Genomic DNA, 25,488 nt, shown 5'->3' with positions numbered 1-25,488 from the left:
GCTTGACTCCTAATCAGCACCTCAGTTTCTTGTTATGATCATTCTGAATGGAAACCTTAGAACACTGCCACCCTCAAAGGTCACAAGATAAGAAATTAATAAAATAGAGGCATTTAAACAGTGAGTGAAATGTACAGTAGTTTGGATTCAGTTATATTCTGGAAAAGAGCCTGAAACGAGCCAAGTGCCTTCCTTAGCGTCAAGGACTGGTGGTGATGCAGTCAGGGTAGTCCATCATTGGTCACAAAGGGCTAAAGCCAAGGAGGATTTCAAAGATAACTATTTATTGTGTCAATTATTCTCATTTGGAGTCCTGCTTTGTAAATGTGTCTCAAGTGGATATCTTAAAAATCTGTCATGGCTCCTGTATTCGTAGATCAAGACTGGACACCACGAGTGATAGGTAATCAAATTTAGGAGCTAACCTGCGTTCTACCAGGAAGTTGATCAAAGGAAAGGGACACACCAATAAGCAACCCATGACTAGGTAACACAACTATTAATGGTAATATAGGGGAAATAAAACTCAAAGAATCATGAACTGAATTCGTTTTTCCAAAACACAGTACAGAAGTATAGATTTTAAAATTGTGGATCCTCATCGAAGTGGGCAGGGACGGGGCTAGAATTTCTGTGAATAATAAATAGTCTAAAGATTAAAATGTGACATAAGGTGCTGCAGTAGAAACTGAAGATGGCTGTCATTTCCTGGAAGCTAACACGAGATAAAGGGAAAGATGATGTTGCAGGCCTATCAAAGCAAGCCAAAATCAAGAAAGCTTTATAGTTTAAGCACTTTTTAAGTTGTGTGTCTAGATAAACTCATCCTCCTGTGAGAGCGAAGCCATGCTGCAGTCAGGCCTCTCCCAAAAATAGTTCATGAGACTACATTAGCAAGACAAATCATGAAGCACTCTTCACCAAACAGATAATTCATGGCGCCTCTTTGTAGCCCCCATTTTAAGACACCCTCCCCTCCATTGAGGCAAGCCCATGTAAAATGCCTTGTTGGTTGCCGTGCTACTCAGCAAACAACCCTGTCTAAGCACCTGCCCCAAAGGAGCCCAGTCTGATCCCCAGTGCTGTTCCCTACTCAGACGCCACACTGGTGCCCACAACCCCCAAGACTACCGGATATTTGTGGTTTCCAGGTCCATATTATTGCTACAGGATTTTATCATGATCTGAGGGTGCAAATCACGCTTCATTGAATTCTCATTATATAGGTGCATCTAAGTAGTTAAATGTAGTCGCATTTAAAATCTGCTGAAGTAAGGTGACTATATGCATGTATAATGTGTCTCTTAATTCTTCTGGACCTATCATCGGCGTTCGACACAGTTAACCATGAGAAGTTACTAGAACATCTTGAAAACAGGATGGGAGTAGGGGGAACCATCCTCGAATGGTTTAAACCCTTCCTTTGTAACCGCTCCTTAAAGATTCTTATTTAATTGAAAACTCCTCCGATTGCGATCGGAGTCCCCCAAGGTTCAACTCTCTCCCCTAAGCTTTTTAACCTCTATCTGGCACTGGCATAATGAAACTTGAGAGGACCCTGCTGCAAGGTACTTGGATGAGCCCGCTCCGGACTCAAACGGGAGCTCCCCAGCCAGAACCCCTTGTTGAGGAGGCTCCCTGCAGCTTGGGGCCCCCACCACATTGCAGGGGCTGCGGGGGTCTCTGTTACACCACTGGTATCTGGAACCGTTAGCTGAAACTCTGAGCATCGCCAACCTCTCTTTCCACATGTATGCAGATGACACACAGATCTACATCAAAATCTCATTCCTAGAAGAGATCAAAACAATGAACGAGGCTCTAAGGCTGACTGTGCAATGGCTTGCTAGCAACCAGCTCAAACAATGCGCAAAAAAAGGAATTCTTGCTAATCTCCCCTCTTAAAAGTTCAACTGACATACTGGAATGGACCAACTCGATCACCGCACTGAACTGCACCCCGACAATAGTGGACTCAGCCAAAACCCTAGGAGTCACACAGGACAATAACTTGAATATGAGAGCCCACGTTAGCACACTGGCCAAAAATGCAAGGTTTCACCTGAGCTACATGAGAAAACTAAAACCATTCCTACATACATCGATCAGCAGCTCAGGCACTAGCTATTTCTAGGATGAGTATGGATGCTCAACCCTTGCCAGACTTCTCAAGATCTCAACGGCTCCCCTAAAAGCTTGTCTCAATGCAACAGGTTCCCAAAAATTTGACCACATCTCTCTGCACCTCAATGCGCTGAACTGGCTTCCATACGAAGCAAGAATACAATTCAAATTTCAAATTGGCCTGTATCACACACAAAGCTCTACACTCTAACTCTCCAGCGTATCTCACCCAGAAAATCATGCTTTTCAGAGGAGATAGGCACTCCCGGTCTGCCAGGTCTGAAACCTCCCCTCTTCCAGAAGAAGAAAACATACAACAGAGCTTTCTCTGGGGTCGCACCCAGAATCTGGAACTCGCTGCCACCCAACGTCACAAGAATACCCTCCTTGGCTAGATTAAAAAAGGAAACGAAGACTTTCCTTATGGGTACATTTCTTCCATAACACTCTCAGTGCTTATACAGCCCAGCTGCCTAGCGATATACTCTCTTCTTGACCTCTACCAGTGTATGTCAATCTGGATTTTCTTGATGTAGCCTATGCATTGTCTTGTATCATGGTTGTTGCTATTTCCTTCTGCTTCATTCATACTTCAATGTAACTGTATGAGGCAGACACCGGTGCTGTGCAGTCTGCCTCTGCTCCTGCTAAGGTTTGTTTTTCTCCCTAAACTTGTACCCATGTTCACCTATTCCCTCTCGTTGCAATATCTTGTTTATTACGGCAAAACGCTGACATGATTTGCCTGTTCTTAATTTTTTTTCTCATCTTGTTTAGCCTTGTAAAGCGCTCTGATACACTAACGGGTCACGTACACGCTCTATAAAACTCTAAATAAATAAATAAAAGATTCACCTTTGTAAACTCTGAAGTTTCCTGACTTTGCAGGCAAAGTTTAAACTTTGGGAGTTTTGTAAAGCGAGCTAGCCATCAAAAGTGATGGTTGGCCTGTCCACCGTATTCAGGAGCATTGACATCAATGCACTCTCAATACAGTAGGCAGAACATCTGGCACTTTTTTGGCAGATGGCCCAAACCCATCCAACATTAACTAAGGGCCTTTGTCTACTTGTACTTATTAAATGTTGCATTGCCAATGCTGGCTGTGCTGGAGAATCATTAGCTAAACTACCATAAAGTAATAAATTGCTTTTAGGTAAGTCTCGTCCAGAGGACTTTATAATGTTGATCTGTTATAGAAAGAAACACCTACCTTCTCGTATTCCATTGGATTCTCCATGCTGTGGCATTTTGCAAAAGGCCCTCTAGGGTTAGTTAACGAGCGACACCATAGTTCAGCACGTTGCTCTGTAGAGTAAATGAAGGGTATATATTAGCATTTCTTGAAGGTGACTAGCATAGCTGCACTGATTAAAATGAAAATTAGTGCATACCCTTTTTTTCTCTTAATACTGTAACCTTACAAACTCAACAGGTCTCAAATTTTTCATCAGGTTAGAACAAGGCCAGGCTTGAGATAAGTTGCAATAGGTTCGCAACGTTACATAATAATTTATTGCCTAGATGAAGACGAGAGCCTAAAAGAGCAGTTAAGTGTTAAACTATCTGATTCAACAGTTTTGACAATCACTGTAATGGAAGTTACCCTTGCTATCAGACAACTCCCCAATGGCAAAGCCCTAGGCCCGGATGAAGTCCCCATGGATTTAATCATGTGTAATGCTGATTTATGGGGGACCCTGATAACGTATGTTTTTAACAACTCGTTATGTAGTAAGATTCCTGAGTCTTGGTCACTCCCCACCATAGTGCCGATCTTTAAAAAAGGGGATCGTAACTCACCGAAAAGCTACCTTCCCATCTCCCTCACAAAAGGCTCAGTTAAGATCATTGGGCGGGTGACATTCAATAGTTTAAAGACATGGGCAAACTTTATTAACATCTTGTGTCCCTATTAATTCGGGTTTCGCCAGGGACTGGGTATAGTGAAAAAGTGCTTAAATTTGAAATTGATTATTGGCAGATGCATCATTGGAAAGCGCTGCCCACTGTACCTTGCCTTTATGGATTTGTCAACTGCCTTTGACTGCGTCAACAGAACGAAGCTCAGGTTGATTTTGCTGGATGTTGGGGTGGAGGTGGTGTTAGTCAACTTCCTGCACTCCCTGTATGAGAACTTGGTAGCGAGGGGCCTCTATGGCACGATAGGGGAATTGTCTGATACATTTGCCCTTGCTTGTGGGGTGCGCCAAGTTTGTATCCTGGCCCCATTTTTTTTGTTGCCAATGTCAATAACCTGTGCCCAGCCCTGTCCAATGTTTCTAAAGACATCTTGCTGATTAAGCGTGCTCCAGTGCTACCGCTGTTCTACGCAGACGATGCAGTAACTACGGCATGGACTCCAGGGGCTTTGTGATTGTTGGTGGAATCTTTTATATCCTTAATGACTGAACTGGAGATGGTCACTAACTATGGAAAATTACATATTATGGCATGCAGACCAGGCAAGAAACTGATGCCCAAACTAATAGATGGGGGAAATCCTGGGAAGCATGAATTATTTTAATTACTTGGGCATCACTTTTAGCAGTGCGGGGTCCTGTAATCGCAAGTCAACAACTCTTTCTGAAAGCTTAGCAGAGATGGAAGTTCTTTATTTAATTTGCCTCAGGGTGCTGGAAGGGGCACACTATCTTCTGTTTTGAATACTTATAATGCTTAGTGCATTTCAGTGTCTCTCTTGGGGACATTGTGTCAGACCGAAGAAAACCGTATTAGTAGGCGGATTTTGCATTGACGCCCTACAAGCTCCCATCTTATTGTACACTCGGAGCTCAGCCTTCGGTACATTACAGATATGGCCAAGCTTGCACTGCTTCTTCTATGGGTTAGCGTGTCGACCAACAAAGAGGCTAATGTGAACAGGGAAATTATCGCAGATTATTTGAATTTAGACAAGGTCCCCAGGATGGCTTATGTAGACAAAACCTGCGATGCACTGAATGTACCAAATATGTTTGATATATCCCTTACAATAAGGAAATCTGATAAGAAGAAGGTAAAGTCACAGTTTTTAGATTAATGTCATTCCCGAAGGTTAGAAAATGAAATGAGCAAGAGCACTGTCAAAGAGTATCTTATGTCTCTTGCACCCGAGGATTTTGTGCAGTATCTTTCTATAGCCCTTTCATGCTGGGAGCTATCTCTACTCGTTCACTTCGAGGCTGGCACTGTGGTTTGGCTTTTGAATTTTTCATTAACGAGAGCCCAGACAGGGACGCCAGAGGTGGCTTGCCCTGTGATGGTTATTCAGAGCAAGCAGTGATGCACTTTATGATCTTTTGCACTTTTTTCACATTGTATTTTAAATCATTTATTAAACCAATTTAGAAACCTTTAGGATTTATGAAATGCAGGGATGCAGTGCTTTACCTTCAACTTTTAAGTACTGATGATGCTTGTTATGGTGCCTGTGCATTTTTTTAAAAGCAGCGGTGAGATCCAGGAGAATAATGGAGGTATAAGCAGTGTATCAGATTCTATCTATCTGCTCAAATCCTGGGGACTTCGTTCCTGCAGGGCAGCCTATCTTAAAATGAAAGCTTTAGACAGCCCTCTAGCTATTGCAGTGGTTTCTCTTTACTTAAAAAAGATCCTAATGACCAGGGCTTCTATGCATCCATAAAAGAACATATTGCTTTTATGCTCATTAACTGAACTTGATATGTCCACTATCACCCTTTTTTAAAAACTTTTATTTAATTTTATGATGTGATAATGTGTTTTTATTGTACTTTTATGATAATGCTTTTGCATGTCGAATAAAGAATTTTGACTTGACTTGACTATCTTTGAGGGTATTGGCAAAAGGAATGATGGGGCATATTATCAAGCACAGCGTTAAAATTATCGCCGCTTTTACTGCCGCTAAAGCGGCGATAATGGGCTTGATAATATGCCCGTGAGAATTCCAATAGAAGCCCATGTTGACACCAGAACATGGGCTTCTATTGGAATTCTAAAGGGCATGTTATCAAGCCCATTATCGCCGCTTTAGCGGCAGTTTTCTGCCACTAAAACGGCAATAATTATAACGCTGTTTCTTGATAATATGCCCCCAGGTCATTAGTGGTGGAGGAAGTTATGACTTGTCGGTGCCCTGGGATAAGCGAGGGGGTTGTTGCATTTATGAATTTGCCAACTTTTATATCTCATGTATGTTTTAACAATGTTTTATTGATGTATGTATCTTTTATGGCTATTTATGTGCTGAATAAAGTAAAGTATTGATTTACTGATTGAGATAAGTACTTTGCAAGATCAATGTCAATGTCTCTTGGGATTGATCACTGCAAGCACATGATAACTAACCTTGATCCCTCATTACTTACCTTGAGAACAACTGTGTCATTATCAGGGCACAGCCACGTCAGCGGCTATTGGAAGCATATCTGTCATCTTGCGTGCTCCCGCGCAGCTTTATGCAGCACAGAGGATTTTAGATGCTGAGTCCCACCTCCAACCCAGAATCAATCACTAGGATCACAACAGCTCTACAAGCCAGGATCTACTCCCTGATATCACCAACCACTCAGCGCTTAATTTTTTTTAAAAAAGTATGTGCCATGGCCCTTCTCAGGAGGCCACTGCAACTTGCACCACCCATTACCTCTGACAGTGCTGCCAAAGACGGTACCATCATAAATAATAACAGGAAAAGAAAAAGCTTAGACAGTGGAACCCTATAAAACACAGCACCTGACCCACTATCCCTTATTTAATATGTCTATACTTTGGGGATACCCAGAGATCTGTATGCATACTGTCAACGCACCCACTGGCACAATGCAATCTAATACAGGAATATAGCAATTAAAGCAAAAGGCAAAGGTGCACAACATAACAAGGAAAAATATTCAATCCATGTCCAAAAGTATATTCTTCAAAAGTTCTTCTTTTATTTATACAGGATTAAAACAACGATCTTGATGGATTAAACAGCCGATGCGTTTTGTCCATATACATGGACTTCTTCAGGGCATGAATGGTCGATTTGCAATAATAATAATCCACATTTGTAAAGCGCAAACAATCACCCGTAAGGGTCTCTAGGCGCTGGGGGCCGTCGGGAAGATTAAGCAAGCTATTGCCCAGAGTCACATGGTGCTGTGCTAATCTGCCTCCGGCGCCGGGGATTGAACCGTGATCCCCAGATTCCGGAGTCAGTCGCCCTGGCCGCGGCGCCACACCTCTTCCTAGTGAATAAGCCAATGGATTATACGAAAAAGCATGTGTGATGGAGTCCTTTTCAGGCATTTATTAGAATAAGGAAGAAAAAAAAACAATTCCCCTAAAATTTAGGGGAAAACAGGGTTGTAGGTCAGTTGATTTGGACCTTCATAGCCACATGAGGTAATGGAACCATCCAAAAAACGCTGTTGAATCAAGCTTATAAAGAGCCCTCGGTACAGGTAAAAAACACTCTAGGGATCAAGTCGTGTCGGGTCTGGGTCCTCCCAATTTAACGTAGGCCCAGGAAAGTGGCTTTTTGCCATTGCCGGTCTCAGTAAACCGGGATGTGTGAAAGAGAGCGACAATAGTTCATGTGCTCATCTAAAAAAATAACCAAACAGGGCCACCATGTGGCAAACTGTCATAAGAGTCGGTGTTGAGAATTAAGTGCCAGAACTGAGCGCCGAAAGACACCAGCTCAAATTAATCACTGCAGACCCCTGACTGTTGCAGAATGATTGCAGTTAGGAGGAAACATCAGAGCTCAAAATGAGAGCAGTTATTTGAAGGCCTTACCAGCTATGTCATAAGATGAAATTTACACCTACTTATTTTTTTTTCCAAAACCTTTATTCAGCATATAATATCAGTACACAGCTTAATGCCTACAACCACAAGTGGCCGGCAGCGTGCTATGAGAAGTGAAAGGTGGTGGTGTACACAGCGATTCGCCTACAAAAAGGGCCGGCCGCGTCACGGTGAATACAAATATGCAATTTGATAGCACAAAGGATCTGCATCTCTAACAACCTTACAGAACAACGTAAATAGACCCCGCCTCACTAGCCTCACGGTGAGAGTGATCAAGAAGGTTAACACTACGCGCCAACACAAGGAGCATCTAGAATGCTAAAGCCAAATCTTATCTGGATGTGGAGGGGGGGGCAGCTTTGTCCGGTAGCTGTGGGTTCAACAGCAAGTAGGTCTTCAAGGGCCCCCTTATATCCCGGGGCCGGGAAGCCTGCGGCAGGAGATCAGAGTACAGGGCAAGCTAAACCTGCCAAAGAATCATTGTCTTTATCCAATCTTTGAATTTCGGCGCCCTCCCTCTGCCCCACCTGCAGGCCACCCCCCACTTGGCAAGGAGGAAACAGATAGAGGCAAACCTCCTGTGTGCTACAGGGAGCTTCTCGGTAGAACCCAGGACACCCATCAGTGGAGATGGCGGTAGCGGGCAACCCAGCATTTTCCCAACTACGTCAAATACTTGCTCCCAATATTCCTGAAGGGCCGGGCAACTCCAGGCCAAGTGCAGCATGTCTGCTTCGTCCGCCCGACACCTGTCGCACCTGGCATCGGCCCGCAACCCAAACCGCCTCAAATGGGCGGGCGTATAGTAGTATCTCTGCACATATTTAAAGTGCGTGATGCGCAGCCGGCTGCTAGCAGACACCTTCTCTATCTGCGTACAACAATAGAACCACTCCCGGTCCGAGATTTCTTGTCCCAAGTCCTGAGACCATCTAGCTCGCGCAGCGCTCTGCAATGCACCAATTTCAAGGTATAATGATCTATAGAGGGTGGAGACCAAGTGGGAGGCAGTCTGCGCTCCCATCAGTATATGCATCTGGGGGAGCACCGGCGGGTCCCGTGGGTATTCCGGGGTGCAGGTACACATCCCCTCTCGCAGGAGGGCATACAAAAATATTTCCATAGCATCAGGGGGGGGCTCCGGGCATAGCTGCTGGAGGGTAGCAAATTACCCGTTTGGGTAGATATCTCCCCACGTACTGATTCCCCGCCGTCGTTGGAATTTGTGGAAGATGCCTTCCCGCAGGAGGAACAGTTGGGGGTGAAACGCCAATGGCATCCGGGGGCAGTGGATCATTGGGGCCTGCATTTTGCGCGCAATCCACCCCCACGCCTGTTCCGTGCAGTCTATGGTTGTGGGGTCCTGTATTCGCCTCGGAGCGTGCTGCAAGCGCGCCCCCTCGAGCGGGACGGGGTCAGCCAGCCAGTGCTCCACAGCCATGTGAGCCGTGTACTTCAGACCGTTAAACCAATAATGCCCATAGTGCGCCTGGGCGCACATGTAGTATAATTCAAAGTTCGGCAGTTCGAGTCCTCCCGCCGCAAACGGGCTTGCCAACGTTTCCCATTTTATCCGTGGCTGCTTGCCACCCCACACAAGGCGCAAAAGTTCCGTCTGCAGCGCAGAGAAAAAGGGTCGGCCCGGGAAGTAGGGTATGTTCAAGAAGTAAGAGAGGAACTTAGGTAACACCACTATCTTGACCAATGAGATCCTGTCAGCAATGGAGAGCAGCATGGCAATCCATCTAGTAATTGTGTCAGAGAGTGTGACCATGGCGCGCCCATAATTATCTCGGATGACCTCCTCTCGGGCCAGAGCGACATTCACACCAAGGTACCGGACAGTGTCAGTACACCACTCCAGCGGGAAGTCAAGCACAAAGGGAACAACAGCAGGAGTGAGCGGAAGTATCTGAGATTTCGCCCAGTTGATTTGTATGCCAGACAACCCTCAAAATCGAACGAACTCCCGTAAAAGCGGGTTAATGTTATGTTTCGGGTCTTTAACATATAGGGTAACATCATCCGCGTATAGCGAAATCAAGATGGGGCGCAACAGGCATCGCAGTGCCTTCTCTTGGTGGTATTGGCGCACCTTCGCCGCTAGTGGTTCCATCACCAGGGAGAACAGCAGCGGTGACAACGGGCAGCCCTGCCTAGTGCCGCGCGTTAGCAGGAAGGGCTCAGACATGTATCCGTTAATTTGCACCCTGGCCGCCGGAGCAGCATAGATCAGTTTAATCCAAGCCGAGAAACCCACCGGGAATCCCATATTACGCAGAACAGCATGTAAGTATTCCCACTCTACAGAGTCGAACGCCTTGGTGGCATCCAAGAATACAGCCGCCAAGGGCAGCTGCGGGGCCACCTGCTGTATGATGGAAAAGAGGGTGCGAAGACTATGGGACGTGGATCTCCCAGGGATGAAGCCCGTTTGGTCTGGTAAAATCAGCTTATCCATCAGGAGGTTCAATTGATTGGCTAGCATTTTTGTGAGTATTTTACTGTCTACGTTTATGAGTGACAGGGGCCGGTACGAGTCGCACTTGTTGGGCGGCTTATCCGGCTTCAGGATAGATATGATAAGGGCTTCTCTCATTGTGGGTGGCAGCGCCTGCGTCTCTAAAGCCTCCGCATACACCTCCTGAAGGATGGGGCCAAGCAAATCAAAGTATTGCTTGTAAAAGTCGCTCGGAAGACCGTCAAGCCCGGGCGCCGTCCCGGATCGTAGCTGAAAAACAGCCTCCCTCAATTCATCATTAGTAAATGGCTCGCAGAGGAATTCCCTTTGATTATCCTCTAGATACCCTAGCGTAATGTCACCAAAAAAGGGGGGGAAGTCCGCCTCATTGGTACCTTTAGAGCGGTAGAGTTCTGCATAAAAGTCAGTGCAGGTCTGCAGTATCCGGGCACCGTCTTTATGGCTAGTGCCCTCGTTATCCTCCACCTCCAGTATGTGGTTAGAATGTCTGGGCTGTCTGATGTCCTGCGCCAAGGCTTTTCCGGGCCTACCTCCCTCCCTGTACCGCCTCGCCCGTGCATACTTCCCTTTAAATTTCGCCTCTCCGACAGCTGTTTCAGCGTATTCTGTCATCAGCTCCCTCATCCTGGCCCTTCCCTCCCCTTCACCCTGCCGCCAGACATCTGCCTCTAACCCCTTAATTTCTTCCTCCAATCGTCAGAGCCGTCGGCGAATATCTCTCGGTACCCCAAAGCTCTTGGCCATGCAGATTCTGCGTATGGTCACCTTAAATGCCTCCCATAGCGTGCCCACCCGCTCAACTGATCCCCTATTCTTTTCAAAGAAGTTAACTATGGCATCCTCCAATTCTGTCTTGAATACCCCATCAAGCAGTGCCTCCGGAGCCAGTCTCCAACTCCTGGTGCCGACCTGCGTGTTGGGAATAGTCAGAGTAAGGCACACCGGAGAGTGGTCAGACAGTGTGCGGGCCAAATGATCAACAGCCCTCACCCAAGTGCAGACCCCCCTGGACCCTAGCCAGTAATCCAGCCTCGGACATGAGGCATGCACGGTTGAGTGAAAGGTCCCCTCTCTTGTCTCTGAATGCCTGTATCTCCACAAATCCATTAATCCCCCATCCTCTATCAGTCCTCGCAGCGCTCCCTGACTGCGCGTGTAGTGATGGGGTAAGTGTGTGGACCGATCCTTAGTAGGATCACAGACCGTGTTAAAATCACCCGCCCATAAGACATGAGTGGCCCCCACCTCTAATATCTGTCCCCACAGCACGTTCAAGATGTCAGGACTATCAGTGTTAGGGCCGTAATAACTGACAATGACCACCGAATGATTCCCCAGGGAACCCCACATCATGCAGTATCTGCCCTCTCCATCACTTCGCATTACCCCATATCTAAAGGGTGTCCCCCGCCTGACCAGAATGGCCGTGCCTCGTGCGTATGTGGAGTAGGCAGAAAAAATTCGGTGGGTAGCCCATCTGCTTCCAAAGGTCGGGGGGCTTCGGGGATAGGTGTGCGTGTCCTGGAGTGTAGCCATGCTTATATCATGTCTGTCAAGGTAAGAAAGGATCTGCCTTTTCTTCCTGGGATCCCGCAGCCCCCTCACATTCCATGACAAAAGCTTAATCCCCACTCTACGGGTCCCCTCCATGTTGCGTACGCAGTTTCAGATGGGAATGCTCGCTCGGGCCTCGGACATGGTGGAACATCCCCCCAGCCCATGTGGTGGAAGGTAAAAGTGGCTCTAGCCGTGCAGCGCAGTAAGGTCCCTGATTCGCCTCAGGGCCCAATATACAATATCCATCTCCCAATTCTCCATGAGGCTTCTGCATGATTAACCCCCCCTCCTGTCCCTCCCACAACAGCGCCCCAATCGCGCCGGGATCCCAAAAACCCTCCCCCCCTCTCTCCCCAGCATTAACAAGCGAAAAACTTGAAACAGTCTAAATTCAGAACGTCTGTAACCGTATTACCCGTAGGTATAGGGGACCGCCCCAAGTGGGGCGCTGGCGTGCCTCTCAAACCCTCTAGTTCCACCGGACCGTGGAACTCCCTAGACCTCCCTGTGGAGCTGGGATGGAGGAGGTCAGGGGTAGAGGGTGCCCAACCTTGAGTGGAAAGACCCCTGCAAGCCCAACCCAAATGTGCCTTGAGATCCGGGTTGCGTGGGTAGGAACAGTATGAGCCACAGACTAGCGTGGCTGCTGCTAGGCGCTAAAGTCATAACACAGTTCAACACCAGGCACTGTTACTTATCTGACGGTGGCAGCGCAGGCCCAGGAGCATCGTCCCTCCAGCGCGAGACCGATATGTAGCATGAGCGACCTCTGCCTCCGACTCCGTACATGAACAGTTTCACCTCAGCATGCCCAGGGGTGCGTCTCTCACATATCACTGCTGTGGTACACAAACATCACTCAACAGATCCGGCCCCAGCCGTCCGCAGCGGCAAGCCACAACTGTTAATTGACTCCCGCGGGAGACTGTGATCCTGACCGGTCATTATTATTGGAATGAGCAAGGGAGGCTCGTCGGAGAGTCCCCAGGAACTCCTCTGCCTGCCGTGGAGTGGTGCAAATTATCGTACGGTCTCGGTGCCGTATCCGTAGTTTGGCTGGGTATAGCAGGGCGTACTCTATGTTCTCTTTACGCAACTTCTGCTTCACCTGGACATATTTCCGCCTCGCTTCTTGTACCGCCAGGGTGAAGTCCGGATAGATGGAGAACGAGTTTCGTTCGTATTGCAGATCCGTGACATCTCGGGCCCTCCGTAAAGCTGCATCACGGTGACGATAATTAAGCATTCTTGCCACTATGGGTCTCGGCGGTGCGCCCACCGGAGGCCGAGGACCCAGTGATCTATGCGCCCGTTCCACTATTAGGTGCGCCGAGAAGGAGGTCACTCCCAGAGTGGTGGTTAGCAGCCGCTCCACGTAATCTTCCATGCGCCCCGTGGCCGTGGTCTCCGGAATACCTATCAGGCGAATGTTATTTCTTCGGCTGCGCGCCTCTAAATCCTCATTCTTGGCCGCAATCACTTTTAGCAGCTTATCCATTTGCGTCATATGTGTAGCCATGGTGGTGGAGGTGTCCTCAGTGGCAGAGATCCGTGTCTCCGCTTCCTTAATCGGCTCCTCATGTTTATCCACTTTCAGCACTGAGAAGTCAAGCCGGGTATTCATGGTGTCCATTTTCCCGTAGAGGGTGTTTAAGCTCTGCTGCATCACTATGAGCATGTTCTTTACTGGGGTTAGTCTCGGCCGGAGTCGTCTGCCCCGGGCCAGGCTCCCCCACCTCCTCAGCGTCGGAACGCGTGGCCGCCTTCTTTTGCTCAAAGGGCAGTTTAGATTGTCGCACGTCAGCTTTCCCCATGATGCTGCCCCAGCGAGCGCCTGCCGAGCAAGACGGCCCCCGGTCGCCTCACAGCAATATATCTCCTCTGGTGCACAAGCTGCCTGATAGTGGTACTATCCGTTCCTCCCAGCCTCCTCGTCAGCTGCTGTTTCGTATGACTAGGCTTCCCTCTGTCGCGCTTGTTCTTCGGCCCCGACTGGCATGGTGTGAGCGCCCCTCCTCAGCAAATCGCCCGCTCTCCGAATATGGGCATACATGTGTCTCCTTGCCAGTCTTGGTTGCGCCGCAGACAGGCCCTCAATCACCTTTGGTGTCCCTCCTGTAATCTTCAGCAAATGTCTCCATGGGCCTCAGATGACGCGTTGCCCTCCGCCGTCCCCCGCCGACGCGGCAGCAGTTAGGCGATCACCCCGCCGTCAGGTCCCCAAGGCACCGCTCCGCTCTCCGCTACACAGCCTTCAAAGTCCGCAGCAATACGCCGGCGCCCAGGGCGGCCCGCCCGGCGCTTCACCCGCGAGCTCTCACCTCACAGGCACAGCGACGCCAACACGGTCAGGGCCCCCAGGGCACCCCTCCAGCGGGGGACGAAGACCTCCAGGCCCCGAGGCGGGCTCCGCCGCTACCTCCACTCTCGGCCGGGGGGTCGCCGGGACAGCAGTTGTCCACAAGGTACCTCAGCATACAGGCATTCCCGGCAAGGCAGCTCCGTTTTGCTCTCCCTCCAAGCGCTCCGTCGAGGGGGGCCGCAACGCATCTAGCGGAGCCTCAGGCCCTGCACAACGTGGGCGCCCCGGTGCTCGAGTATCCATGCCAGCCGCAATGAGCCTCCAGCAGAAGGGGCTGTTCCGTCCCCTGGCGACAGTTATGTTCAATATCTTCATCGGTGGTTCAGCAATCGGCTCAAAACATGCGGCGAGTGTTCAGCCCAGTGTTAGCCGCAGTTGCACACGCATATCGGCGGTGGGCGAGGGGTCCATGGGCGGATAATTGATGCTTGATCAGGTCGGGCAGCCGGAACCTCACATCAGTGCGGCCATCTTGGTCCGGCGCCACCTAGCGCCCCCCAAATATACACCTACTTTAACTTTTTTTTGAAAATGTTAATACTTTTGTAACTTAAAAAGGGGGTATTGAAAGAAAAAATAAAACTTCGATGACATAACTCCACCAATAGTTACTGCTTTAGAGTGAAAAGAGGCATTCATTGCATTGGCTATGCATTCAAACATTTGCACATTTTTTAAACAATGCTTGCGTTATAACTTTAGAATGTTTGACTCATTTAGATGTTTTGTTTTTCAAGATTTAATTCACTGAAAGCTTTTACTCTAGCAATATCCAACTAAACTCTTGGGAGATTTTCATAAATGTGTTGACATTTTGAGAGTAATCTCCAGAAATGCATAGAAGCACAATTGCTCAATTCACACATCTTTTGTAAAACACATCTCCTACACTATGGTCTTTAACTTTGATGTTGACTAGCCAAGCCTAAGCTTTACTACGTTTATTCCTCTCAGCTGATATATTTTGGCAGTTTAGCCTATTATTCTGATACAGTTTATATTTGAATGCTCTACCCTTTCCTACATTGCTTGAGGTCCACCAAATCAGTCCCTCACCGATTCAATCCCTCGGAGCACTGTTTGGAGTTTGTAGAGAGATCCCCATGGGTTCAATCAAAGATTTCATGCTCATCTGGTGTTAACTCTGTCAATGAGGAGCCTGCGTCTTTCCTTCCAAGATGTACTGTCCCCCCCTCATGTGGTGTTCAAGCAATAAGTCTTTTTGAATAACCGACTAGTTGGGCTACATTCTAAAAGCCAAACCTCTGTAACAATAGTCTAGCTCCCAGTGGTCCCTGAGACGGTCCCCTCCATTGCCACTTTAAAGGCATCTCCAGACTAACTCATCCTTGGTCAACAGCATCCTTAATTCTATCCACCTCTGCTATAGAGGAATGGGAGGGTTCAGAGGATGAGTCTTTGAGGTGCTAACTCCGTGCATGCAGCACCATTTTTAAATGATTGATTAACTAAGATGATTAAGACCACAATACCACTTGTGATCATCAATGGATACCACTTTGGAATATTTCCATATATGCAAATCCTACTTACCTATTTTCCATTGTATTTTAAAGCTAAAATTGCTGCTAAATTATAAGTATAGAATGTATATTATTACCATCAGGGTTCATTGACTCATTGTGTACCTAGGCATTAACAACAAAAAAACATGAAGAGGAAAATTGATAAGAAAAATGTTAATAAATTAAAAAAAATATTCACTTGTTACTGAGGCTTTGATTAAAAAAGCACTTCAAAGTCAGACCAACATTGTTAGAAAAGAAGCCTAAAGAACTCATTTAGAAATTGACTAAAAATACAGTGTTAGTTCCTGCTAGTTGTAACACCATCATTTAGCGGCATTACTAGTCTATTTAGAGGTTTGGCAGATAAGATGGCTATCATCTTAATCAGGTTACTATCTTAACATGCATGATTTCTGCAACTTTGCACCCTAGACATGAGTGATACATATTTCCAGACCAGGCGCAGTCTTTAACTCAGAACCAAGCACTGCTGAAAATCATATTTTTATGAAGGAATATTAATTTGCTATTGATTAGGTGTGTTTTGGTTTTCCTTTTAAATATGTTTATTAAGAAATCTTGGTGTGATTTAGGGCTGTACACAGGTATTTATTTCCTTTTTTTTAAAACAAATCTTCAAGAACAAATATTGTACACAGTAGGTAAACTTCAGTCAACACGTTCCAACACCTGTGACTCCTTTGGGGCTTTCTCAAGACTTAAAACTATGTAAACATACATTTTATCATGAATAGTGAAGTACAAAAGTAAGTCGTATTATAAAATCAATACTTAGATAAACTCCATTTCAGGTTGTGTGGAAAGTGAATTAGTGAACCCCGCAATCTAATGATATACACACTAGATACAAAACAAGATGAGTCATAAATGAGCTAAAAAATGGTCGTGGTTGGCAAGAGGTTGAATGTTTAATTAATACAAAGAGGGAAAAATGTTGATGGTTGAGGTTCAGTTGCTTGTTTAATTGTAGATGCTGATTTTAGTTTGAACTAGATCTTACTTTGGAGTGGGCTGGAAGGGCAATCAATATGTTATACCAACACCTACAATTGAAGTTCTAAGAAACAAGTTTTGGTCACTTTAACCTTTGAAAATTCAACTATCCACTCGCCGCCTTTATATTAAAACATTGCACCCTTCCCCTTCTCATTCTGCAGCAAATGAGCGATCTACCACCTAGGTATGGGGAATACAAGACCAGAACTAACATTATATCTTCATTGGCAGTAACTGTGTTCTATACCACCTAAGAAATACACTGTTTTTCAATTTGGAACACGGTGTTTAGGCAAATTTACTTCCACAATTGGAAAACTGCCAGGATGTACACATATATACTTATTGTTGGCTGATTGCTGTCTTTTTTGTTGTAGTTATACAGATGCTGTTATAATAGCAATCAATAACTCTGTGCACATGTGAACATACTTCACGGATGTTTCTTATTTACACTTCATGGATGTTTGTTATACCCGCTCATCTTTCTGAAAACGGGTTATATTTCCGTACTGTGTTAAATAGTGTTCTTGGTCAAGGGGGTGAACCATAAAAAGTCACAAAATGAACCTGTGCTTAACCCTCTGATAGCTTTGCACAAAGCACTCAGGCTTAACTTAGAGGCAATGTGTAAAGTATTTATGCAACACTTAAACAGTAATAAAGTGACAATACAACACAATAAAACTCCCACACCAATTTAGACAAATAGAGTACATTTTACTAAATTATTTGACACCAATATGGCAAAAGTCCAATCAGTAGAATCAAAGTTATGAATTTTTACATTTTAAAGTGCAGAATAGCCCCCAAAGATCAAAGCACCAACTGTGGACATCTACATGATCGAGACCGTGGCAAAGTTGTAAGTTATAGCCCATTCTGATGGAGCGCGGTTCAGAAACACAAAGTGGATTAGGCCCGGTCTCTGCATACCTTCAAACTTAGAAGAGTTTTTGAGAAAGAATATCTGAGAAGATTAAGCTCAACGGGGCACGGCAGCTGGCGGTGTCCGAGGAGGCGGCTTTGTCCTGGAGGAGCCACTGGATGAAGTCTCGTGAGTATTTCAATGTTCAGACTTAGCCTTTTTTATGGAAGTCGAAAATCTCCAGCAGGACGAAGCTGCAGGCTGCAACCACAGGCCAGATACCCTTTCTGAGAGGAGCCTCTGAACAGGATTTGCTGCTGTAGAAAACAACATAGAAAGAGCTAATGCAAAGTCAGGTTTGGGCGTACTGGTGAGCAAGTAGGTCCCAGTTTCCTCTCAGTTCTCAGGACACTATTTGGCTGAAAATATTCCTAGTCCTACATTTTGGATTAGGACTAACTGGTCACCCTTAGCACCACTTCCAAAGACTGGAGGGGCACCACTTGGAGGGTCAGGATTCACTCAGGCTGGGTCCATATCCTAGTTCAAGATTGTTGGAGTCTTTTCTGTCCCCAAGACTCTGATCAGGAGGCCAGCCAACTAGTCCTTGGAGTCACTGTGGTAGTTTTGGGATTGAGCAGAATAGCAGATCTCAAGCAGCAGGGTAATCCTCTGAGGGGCCAGACAGGCTTTAGACAGCAGGGCAGTCCTCTGGGTACAGCAGAGCAGTCTCCTAAAGTACACAGCAGGCCACAGGCAGCAGGGCAGTACTCAGAGTCCAACGCAGATCCAGAAGTGAACTGAAGAGTGGGTCTGAGAGTCCTAATTTTATATCTGGTGAAAGATTTTGGAGTTTTCTCTCCATATATCCTTCCTCCCAGCCTTGGTCACAGGATATCTGGGGGCACAAAAGGCCAGTGTGAAGATCTTTGTGTGTGGGCTGAGGCAACTTCTTTGAAGGGCAAGTGTGGTTTGCACAGCTCCGAACCTCCGATCCTGTCAGGATGGCCCATTCTGCCAACACCCACTCCCCCTATTGTTTGACTGTCTGGGAGGAATACACAAAGTCCAACTACACATAGTCACGTGACTCAGGAAACAGACTGCAGGCACCAAATGGTTAGGACCAAAAAATTGGCAACTTTCTAAAAGTGCCATTTTCAGAATTGTGTCTTAAAATCTGACTTTACCTGTAAGGAGGATTTTAAATTACAATTCCTTAGACACCAAAAACAATATTTCTACCTGCTCCCAATCGAAAATTATCACTTATTAAATGTAATAGGTTAACCCAATGTTATCCTATGGGAGAGGTAAACCATACAGCATTGAAAAACACATTTGTGAGTTTTTCACCACGAGGACATGAAAAACGTAAAAATACATGCCTAACTTTTTACATACAATGCACCCTGCCCTAAGGGCTGTTTAGAGCCTACCTTTGGGATGACTTATATGTATTAAAAAGAGTGTTTTAGTCCTGGCAAGGGGTTTATTGTGCCAGGTCGGATTGGCAGCTTAGCACTGCACACAGGCTGCAATGGAAGGCCAGAAACATGCCTTAAGGGGCTACTTAAAAGGTTGGCACAATAAGTCCTGCAGGCCCACCAGTAGCATTAATTTAAAAGCCCTGGGTAAATGATATACCACTTTATTGGGTACTTACAACTAAGCACAAGCACTTTAGCACTGGTTAGCAGTGGTAAAGTGCCAGAGTCCTAAAGCCAAAGAAACAAATGATGGACGAAATGCTAAACAATGCAAACATTCACCCCCAGTCACAAACATCTGGGTTTAATCCATTTATCTTTTGTTCACCACGCCACACTAGTTTGAACCCAGCCATATGCAAATCAGTCTTGACCTGCTCCTCATGGGAGCCCGGCTGATGAGGGGTGAAACCCTGAAACTTGTCCCAGGATGCTTGTTTCTGGTCCAGGTAGTACCTGGCCTGGCAGTTCGGGCTGGACTGTTTCCATGGGGAACAGGGTCAAGACTGATTTGCATATGGCTGGCTCTGAACTGTAATGACAGGGGGAGGAAAAAACGATGGATTTAGGCCCACATCTCTGTACTGGGGTGAATGTTTGACTGTGTTCAACATACTATTCATCAATTGCTCTTTTTGCAAGAGTCCTAAGGCCATCAGAAACAACTTCAGTGAAACAGGAGGGGACAGGAGGAGAAAAGGCAAATGGTTTGGGGAAAGACCACCCTAAGGCTGACAGTTCTAACACATACACACTATCGGCCTGATTCAAAAAGGACCTCTGCACTCGTGGACAAGGCCACGCTGTTGTGGTGAAGTCTCTGCACTCGGGGTGAAATCTCTGGAATTTGTATTCTCATTGTGGAGAGTCTTCCCCGAGTGCGGAGACTACCCCATGACTGCAGGGCCTCCACCATGAGTGCGTAGGCCCTTAGTGAATCAGACCCCATGTCTATATGATAATAAGTGTCCCCATCATATTGACAGTAAAAATGCTGTATATTTGCAATCTGTTCATGACATACCATGGAAACATTTATCATAACATTATATTTGATGCCATGAAAGTGACCAGGCATACATCTTGAGAGAGCTGCAATCTATACCACACTCGGATGACCCATAAAGAATATAGCTTACTTTTTTTAATACAATTTGGAGATTGCGAGAATGGAAGTCTTTTTGCCAGATGCACCCAATTTCCCTTAATGTTATAACACTGTGATCTAAATCTCCACACATTATCAATCTAGCTGCTACACTGATACAGAGATTCCTATTTAACATAAAACCTATTTTGATTTTTTCACACTTTCAAAATGGATTATCACCATTTTCCATTCTTCCGCAAATATTTAAAATAATTTGAGCCCTGAAAACTACTACACATCATACTCAATATGTCGATACAAAACAGCCCTACTCATCTTAAAATGACCACAACCTTGTGCAATGGCTAACACCTGCTCATGGCAGCTTGTCCCCTGGAAATGGCAGGATTTTGCTAACAAGGTCTCTGCCCATATTCGCACAATATTGCTAAAACTAGACACATTGCAGGCTCACTATCATGCTGTACATCCTGATGTATATTGGAATATTTTGAGCAACTATGTTGTCATACAAAAATATTATGGGAAAAAATGTAGCATAATAAAATTGTGAGTAAGTGTACACAGCTACATAGAATAATTAGATAAGTATATTTACTATTCTTAACTCCCCATCTACATACCTTGCATATACCTTCAATCTATGTAAATATGGAATTAAGAATTGTAACTGTATGCTTATCTATGTATACGTAACATCACAGTATCTTCAATGTATGTAGATGCAGAGTTAATAATAGCATAGGCAGTGTAAGTAGGGCATAAGGGGGTGCTGCAGTAACAGTGGCAGCTGCCAGCTATTGGGGGTGCAGGCAAACGGGGTCAAAATATATAAACTAAATTCATGCTGACATGCATTTCATTATTATTTTAAAGTTAAAATGTTTAACTTTAAGATGGTAATGCAATGCATGTCGGCAATTTAGGGCAATTATAAACATATATATATTTTTAAATGAAATTAAACATGCATACCTTGCTGTAGTCCTCACTGCGTCCCGGTGTTCTTCTCTCCTCGGGCCCAGCAACTCTCTTAACCAAGACTGGTGCTGCTCTCAACCAGCATAAGAGCAGTGCCAGGATTGGATGAAGCAGGCTCTCTCAGAGCTCCAAAGAGCACTGGAGGCCTTTTCTCTGTATTAACAGACAAGACAGCTGGGCTGAAAAGTTTAAAATGTGCATGTCTGGTGGGCTTTCGCAAGACGGCCGACCAAAGAGTCATGCGCACTTTAAAGTGCCCAGACCATCTCATTTCTCTGCTGCTGCATGTCAGCAGTGGCCCTGCCCCTATCCTGTAACTCGTCTGGACAGAGGTTTGCAGAGTCAATGAAAGATAAAATGGTAATAATGTCTATTATCATTTTGTTGTTGATCTGGGCAGCACCCCGAAAAGAACCATGCTGGAGTTCAAAAGCTGAAAGAACAACAAGGATGCATTTAAATTTTGTAATTAACTTGTCATATTTGCTGTGGTTCAAAGTCAGAGTTTAAAGAGCAGGCTATGTCTTCTGACTGATTGCTGCCTTTTCTTTTAACGAGGGATTGGTATTTACTTTTCTTTCTCTGATAGCAAAGAGAGGGGATTCTGTAAAGTGCACCACGTGAAGCTCTTGCTGGAGTACAGGAAAGGTGAAAGGGAAGGCTAGAGAGTACCATTTTCTTCCTAACACACAGTAAAAGTTGGATAGCTGTGATTGAACTGCACAAATATTTCAGAACATAGCAGTAGTTAGAAAAGCATAAACAAGGTGTGTGAAAATGAAGTGTGAGGGAAACTAAGGGGTCCATTACGATGGCGGGTGGACAAAGTCCGCCCGCCATCGCAACGAAGCCAGGGACCGACTGCCGAAGTTGCGGCGGTCCCGTCATGCATATTATGATGTGCCCGCCATATTGGCGGGCGCATCTTGGGCCTATTACATAGCGGGTGGATCTGCTGGCTGCAGACCGGCCCGCAATGAAATAGGAGTGCGCACATCATTGCCTTAACCTGCGCTACATGGCAGGCACCACATGGACCCCCCGACACCCTGGGGGCCCGCACCGGCTCCCAACACCAGACACCGCATGCCTTTTCATGGTGGCAATGCCGCCATGGAATGGCAAATCTCCGCATGCATCGTAATATGGATGGCGGTGTCTTGCAGACACCACCACCGTATTGTGACCCTTTTCCCCCCGGTCGACGAGTCGACCGGCGGAAAAGCGGTGGACGGTCTTTCCGTCCGCCACGGACCCCCCAGCCACACTAATATGGCGGGGGGACAATCAGGCATGGATGGCGGGCGGATCGCCCCCGCCGGGCCAGCGGTGGCTACCTCCGGCCCGGCGGGGGCGATCCGCCCGCTATCCTAATGTGCCCCAAAGATTTTTATTAGGATCAAAGCAGATCAGGGCACTATATCTGGTGATGCACAAAAGTATTTGTTGAAACGCGATTTCCACACATTATCATGTGTGCATTATAGAGCTCTAGCAGTAAAACTGTATGCCTGTCAAAATGTAGTGGCCATTTCAATGGAAAATGTGCTTTTTGTAAATTGCATTGTGCTACAACATATGCTGTAGTAATATATTTGTGCCAGTATGATAGAAAAGACACCACAAACTACATGCCACATCTTTAATACTCTTCTGCTGGCTACATTTGCTACACTTGTTCTTTGTGTGACACCTGGATTTTTTACACTTGGATGTAGCATTGATGGCACCACTCTAAAAACTGCTCCAACACAATCGAAGAATAGTCAATTTATACTTAACTACATATTAAAAAATTCACAATAATGTGGTAGTTATTATTTTGGTGACAATATTTATGCAGCACAATATTTATGCACAATATTTTGGTAGTACATCCTTGTTAGAATAATAAAATGCAAATTAGCATGTGAGTTAAACCAATTTGTTCTGATGTGTTTGCATGAGGTAAAAATAGGAGAAATGTAGGTCCAACGATGGTGGGATAAAAGCAAGGGCCATGCCAGGCCACTCTATCCCAGTGCAATACCCTTCCACCATGACAGGCAATAACTGGGTATATGTAGTGGAGTGACTAAAGACAAAGGACAGAACAGAGAAAATGAGGCAATAAAAACATCACAAGTCAGATCATGGAAAGTGCGTCTAGGAGGCACAAAAGGCATGTGCACCGCTTTCTATGTTCTGGGACACTTTGTTCTCCGTTCGAGGCCCCTTCTGTAATACAGATCACGCCCGTTGCTATATGTGCGCTGGTGCGATTACAAGCGGGTTTTTCCTCCTTTGCACCTCCATCATAGTATAGACTTGGGTGTAGAGACGTGAAATCTAAGCTCCCCCCTTATTCCTCACAGAAGCGCAATATTTACGTGCATTAACATAAAATACTTACTGTGTGTTTTAATCTTATTGACATGAAGTGAAGCACTGAATATACAATCGAAGTGTATTCATTGTAGAGTTTAGACATTCACATGAGTGTGTATACTAATGTTTAATTTATACATTAAGGAATGTAGTACCCATGCACATTTACATCTGTGTATTTTGAAGTTATACTGCATTTATAAGTACACTTTCCATGTAATAATGTATTCATTACCATCTTGCATTTTTTTAAATTGTACGGTCACACCTATCTATGTATTTAAAGTGCACATTCGCTGCTTTATTAAGTTTGCCTAACCAAAGGCTCTTGGGAGGAGAACTTATGACAAGTACGAGGGGCGCTAACGAGTCATAAGGGAGGACACCTATTCATGTGCTATCTGGGCAAGGGAGGCATTCAAGGAAGTCCTGATGTTTGAATTGTGGGACGAGGAGGATCAAGAGCGGATGCCAATTTCTACTGTTTGCATGCGGAAAGTTACTGGAGTTGCTCACATGGAGCTCTCGTATTTTCTGTGGGTTTAATTGGTGTTCAACCTTTAGTCAGTAGACCAGATTCCCTAGAGACTCCGAGGGGTATAGCCATCTCTGCGATGTTCTCATTGTGTGGCTTCATGCAATGCAATTTTCTTGATTCAGAGAACTTCTACTGAAGTCTCCTTGGTACTGACACCTTCCTATTTTCCATGATTTAAATAGGTCCCTAATTTTCCAACTTTAAGTTTAGGATTATTTTCGGTGATTTAGATTTACTCATGCATAGACAGGAGAATTGAAATGTATAGCCTTATCACAAGATTTTGTTTCTTATTCTCTGTATTGTGCAACTGAGGTTCTTGTATGTCTTATGTTGTATCAGTTTAATTTCATTCAACACTTTAAATATCCCGTGGTGATTTTGTATCTTTACAATATGTTCTTGAGATTTATATACATCAGTTTGGCTCTTAATCTTCAATAAACTTCTACCTAATTGTATGAACAGATTCCTGGTCCTTAATGTGTGACCAAATGGACTACACTGTAAGTTGAATTTGTTGAATTGCCTCTCTACCTCTTAGGCATCTAGAAAAGTTATTTGCAGGGTAAGTAGTAAGATTGGCCCTTTGCTCCCGCGGTATTGAGACAAAACTTCTAAATTAAAATGTTATCCTACCATTGTGAAATGGAAATATCATCTGCAAGAATATCATTAGCAATTAAAATATCCAAGTCATTAAAATTGTTTACAAAAATGTAGTTGTTTATTAATTATTGTTATGTATTTTAGTATATATTTTAAATGTATATGATGTAAATTTTGTGTATAATTCTTGTTTATGTTTTTTTAATGTAGTTTTTAAATTTTTGGTAGTTATTAAATGTAATCAAATTAATGTTTGTGATTTTTTTAGTAACCATAGTGGGTTATAGGGGTACAGGGTGGGAAGTAATTAAATTTTAATGAATGAATATTTTTTTTTTAGCCAATATAATATATTTAATTGATAATTAATTATGTTAATTGTGCAGTTAGTTTTTTTCAATTACAATTTTAGGTGAGGGTTGTGGAGTCTATTGGGGTAGTGGGTGGGAAGTGAATTAGTTATAATTCATTTGAAATTAGTTGTTAATTAATATTAATAATGTATTTGATAATTAAATTATGTTAATTAAAAACAAATAGATTTTTGGTGTGGGTTGTGGGGTTTGTAAGGGTACAGGGTGGGAAGTAAATTAGTTCTAATTATTAATATTTAGTTTTTAATTAATAATAATTTAATTGATAAGTATGTTAACTGTGCGATTAATGTAT

General features: G+C 44.9%; 1 protein-coding gene across 1 annotated transcript in view; it reads right to left on the bottom strand.

Annotated features, from left to right (window-relative positions):
- Positions 1–25,488, bottom strand: part of LOC146860841 (uncharacterized) — a 915,295-nt gene that overhangs the window by 655,968 nt on the left and 233,839 nt on the right. The window contains exon 15 of the mRNA XM_085646176.1: positions 3,338–3,432. Within this exon, the coding sequence (XP_085502302.1) occupies positions 3,338–3,432 (95 nt within the window). The remainder of the gene's footprint in view (positions 1–3,337; positions 3,433–25,488) is intronic.

This window comes from Triturus cristatus, chromosome 3_1, assembly GCF_964204655.1.
Source record: "Triturus cristatus chromosome 3_1, aTriCri1.1, whole genome shotgun sequence".
NCBI lineage: Eukaryota > Metazoa > Chordata > Amphibia > Caudata > Salamandridae > Triturus > Triturus cristatus.
This window is presented reverse-complemented; position numbering and strand designations above follow the sequence as displayed.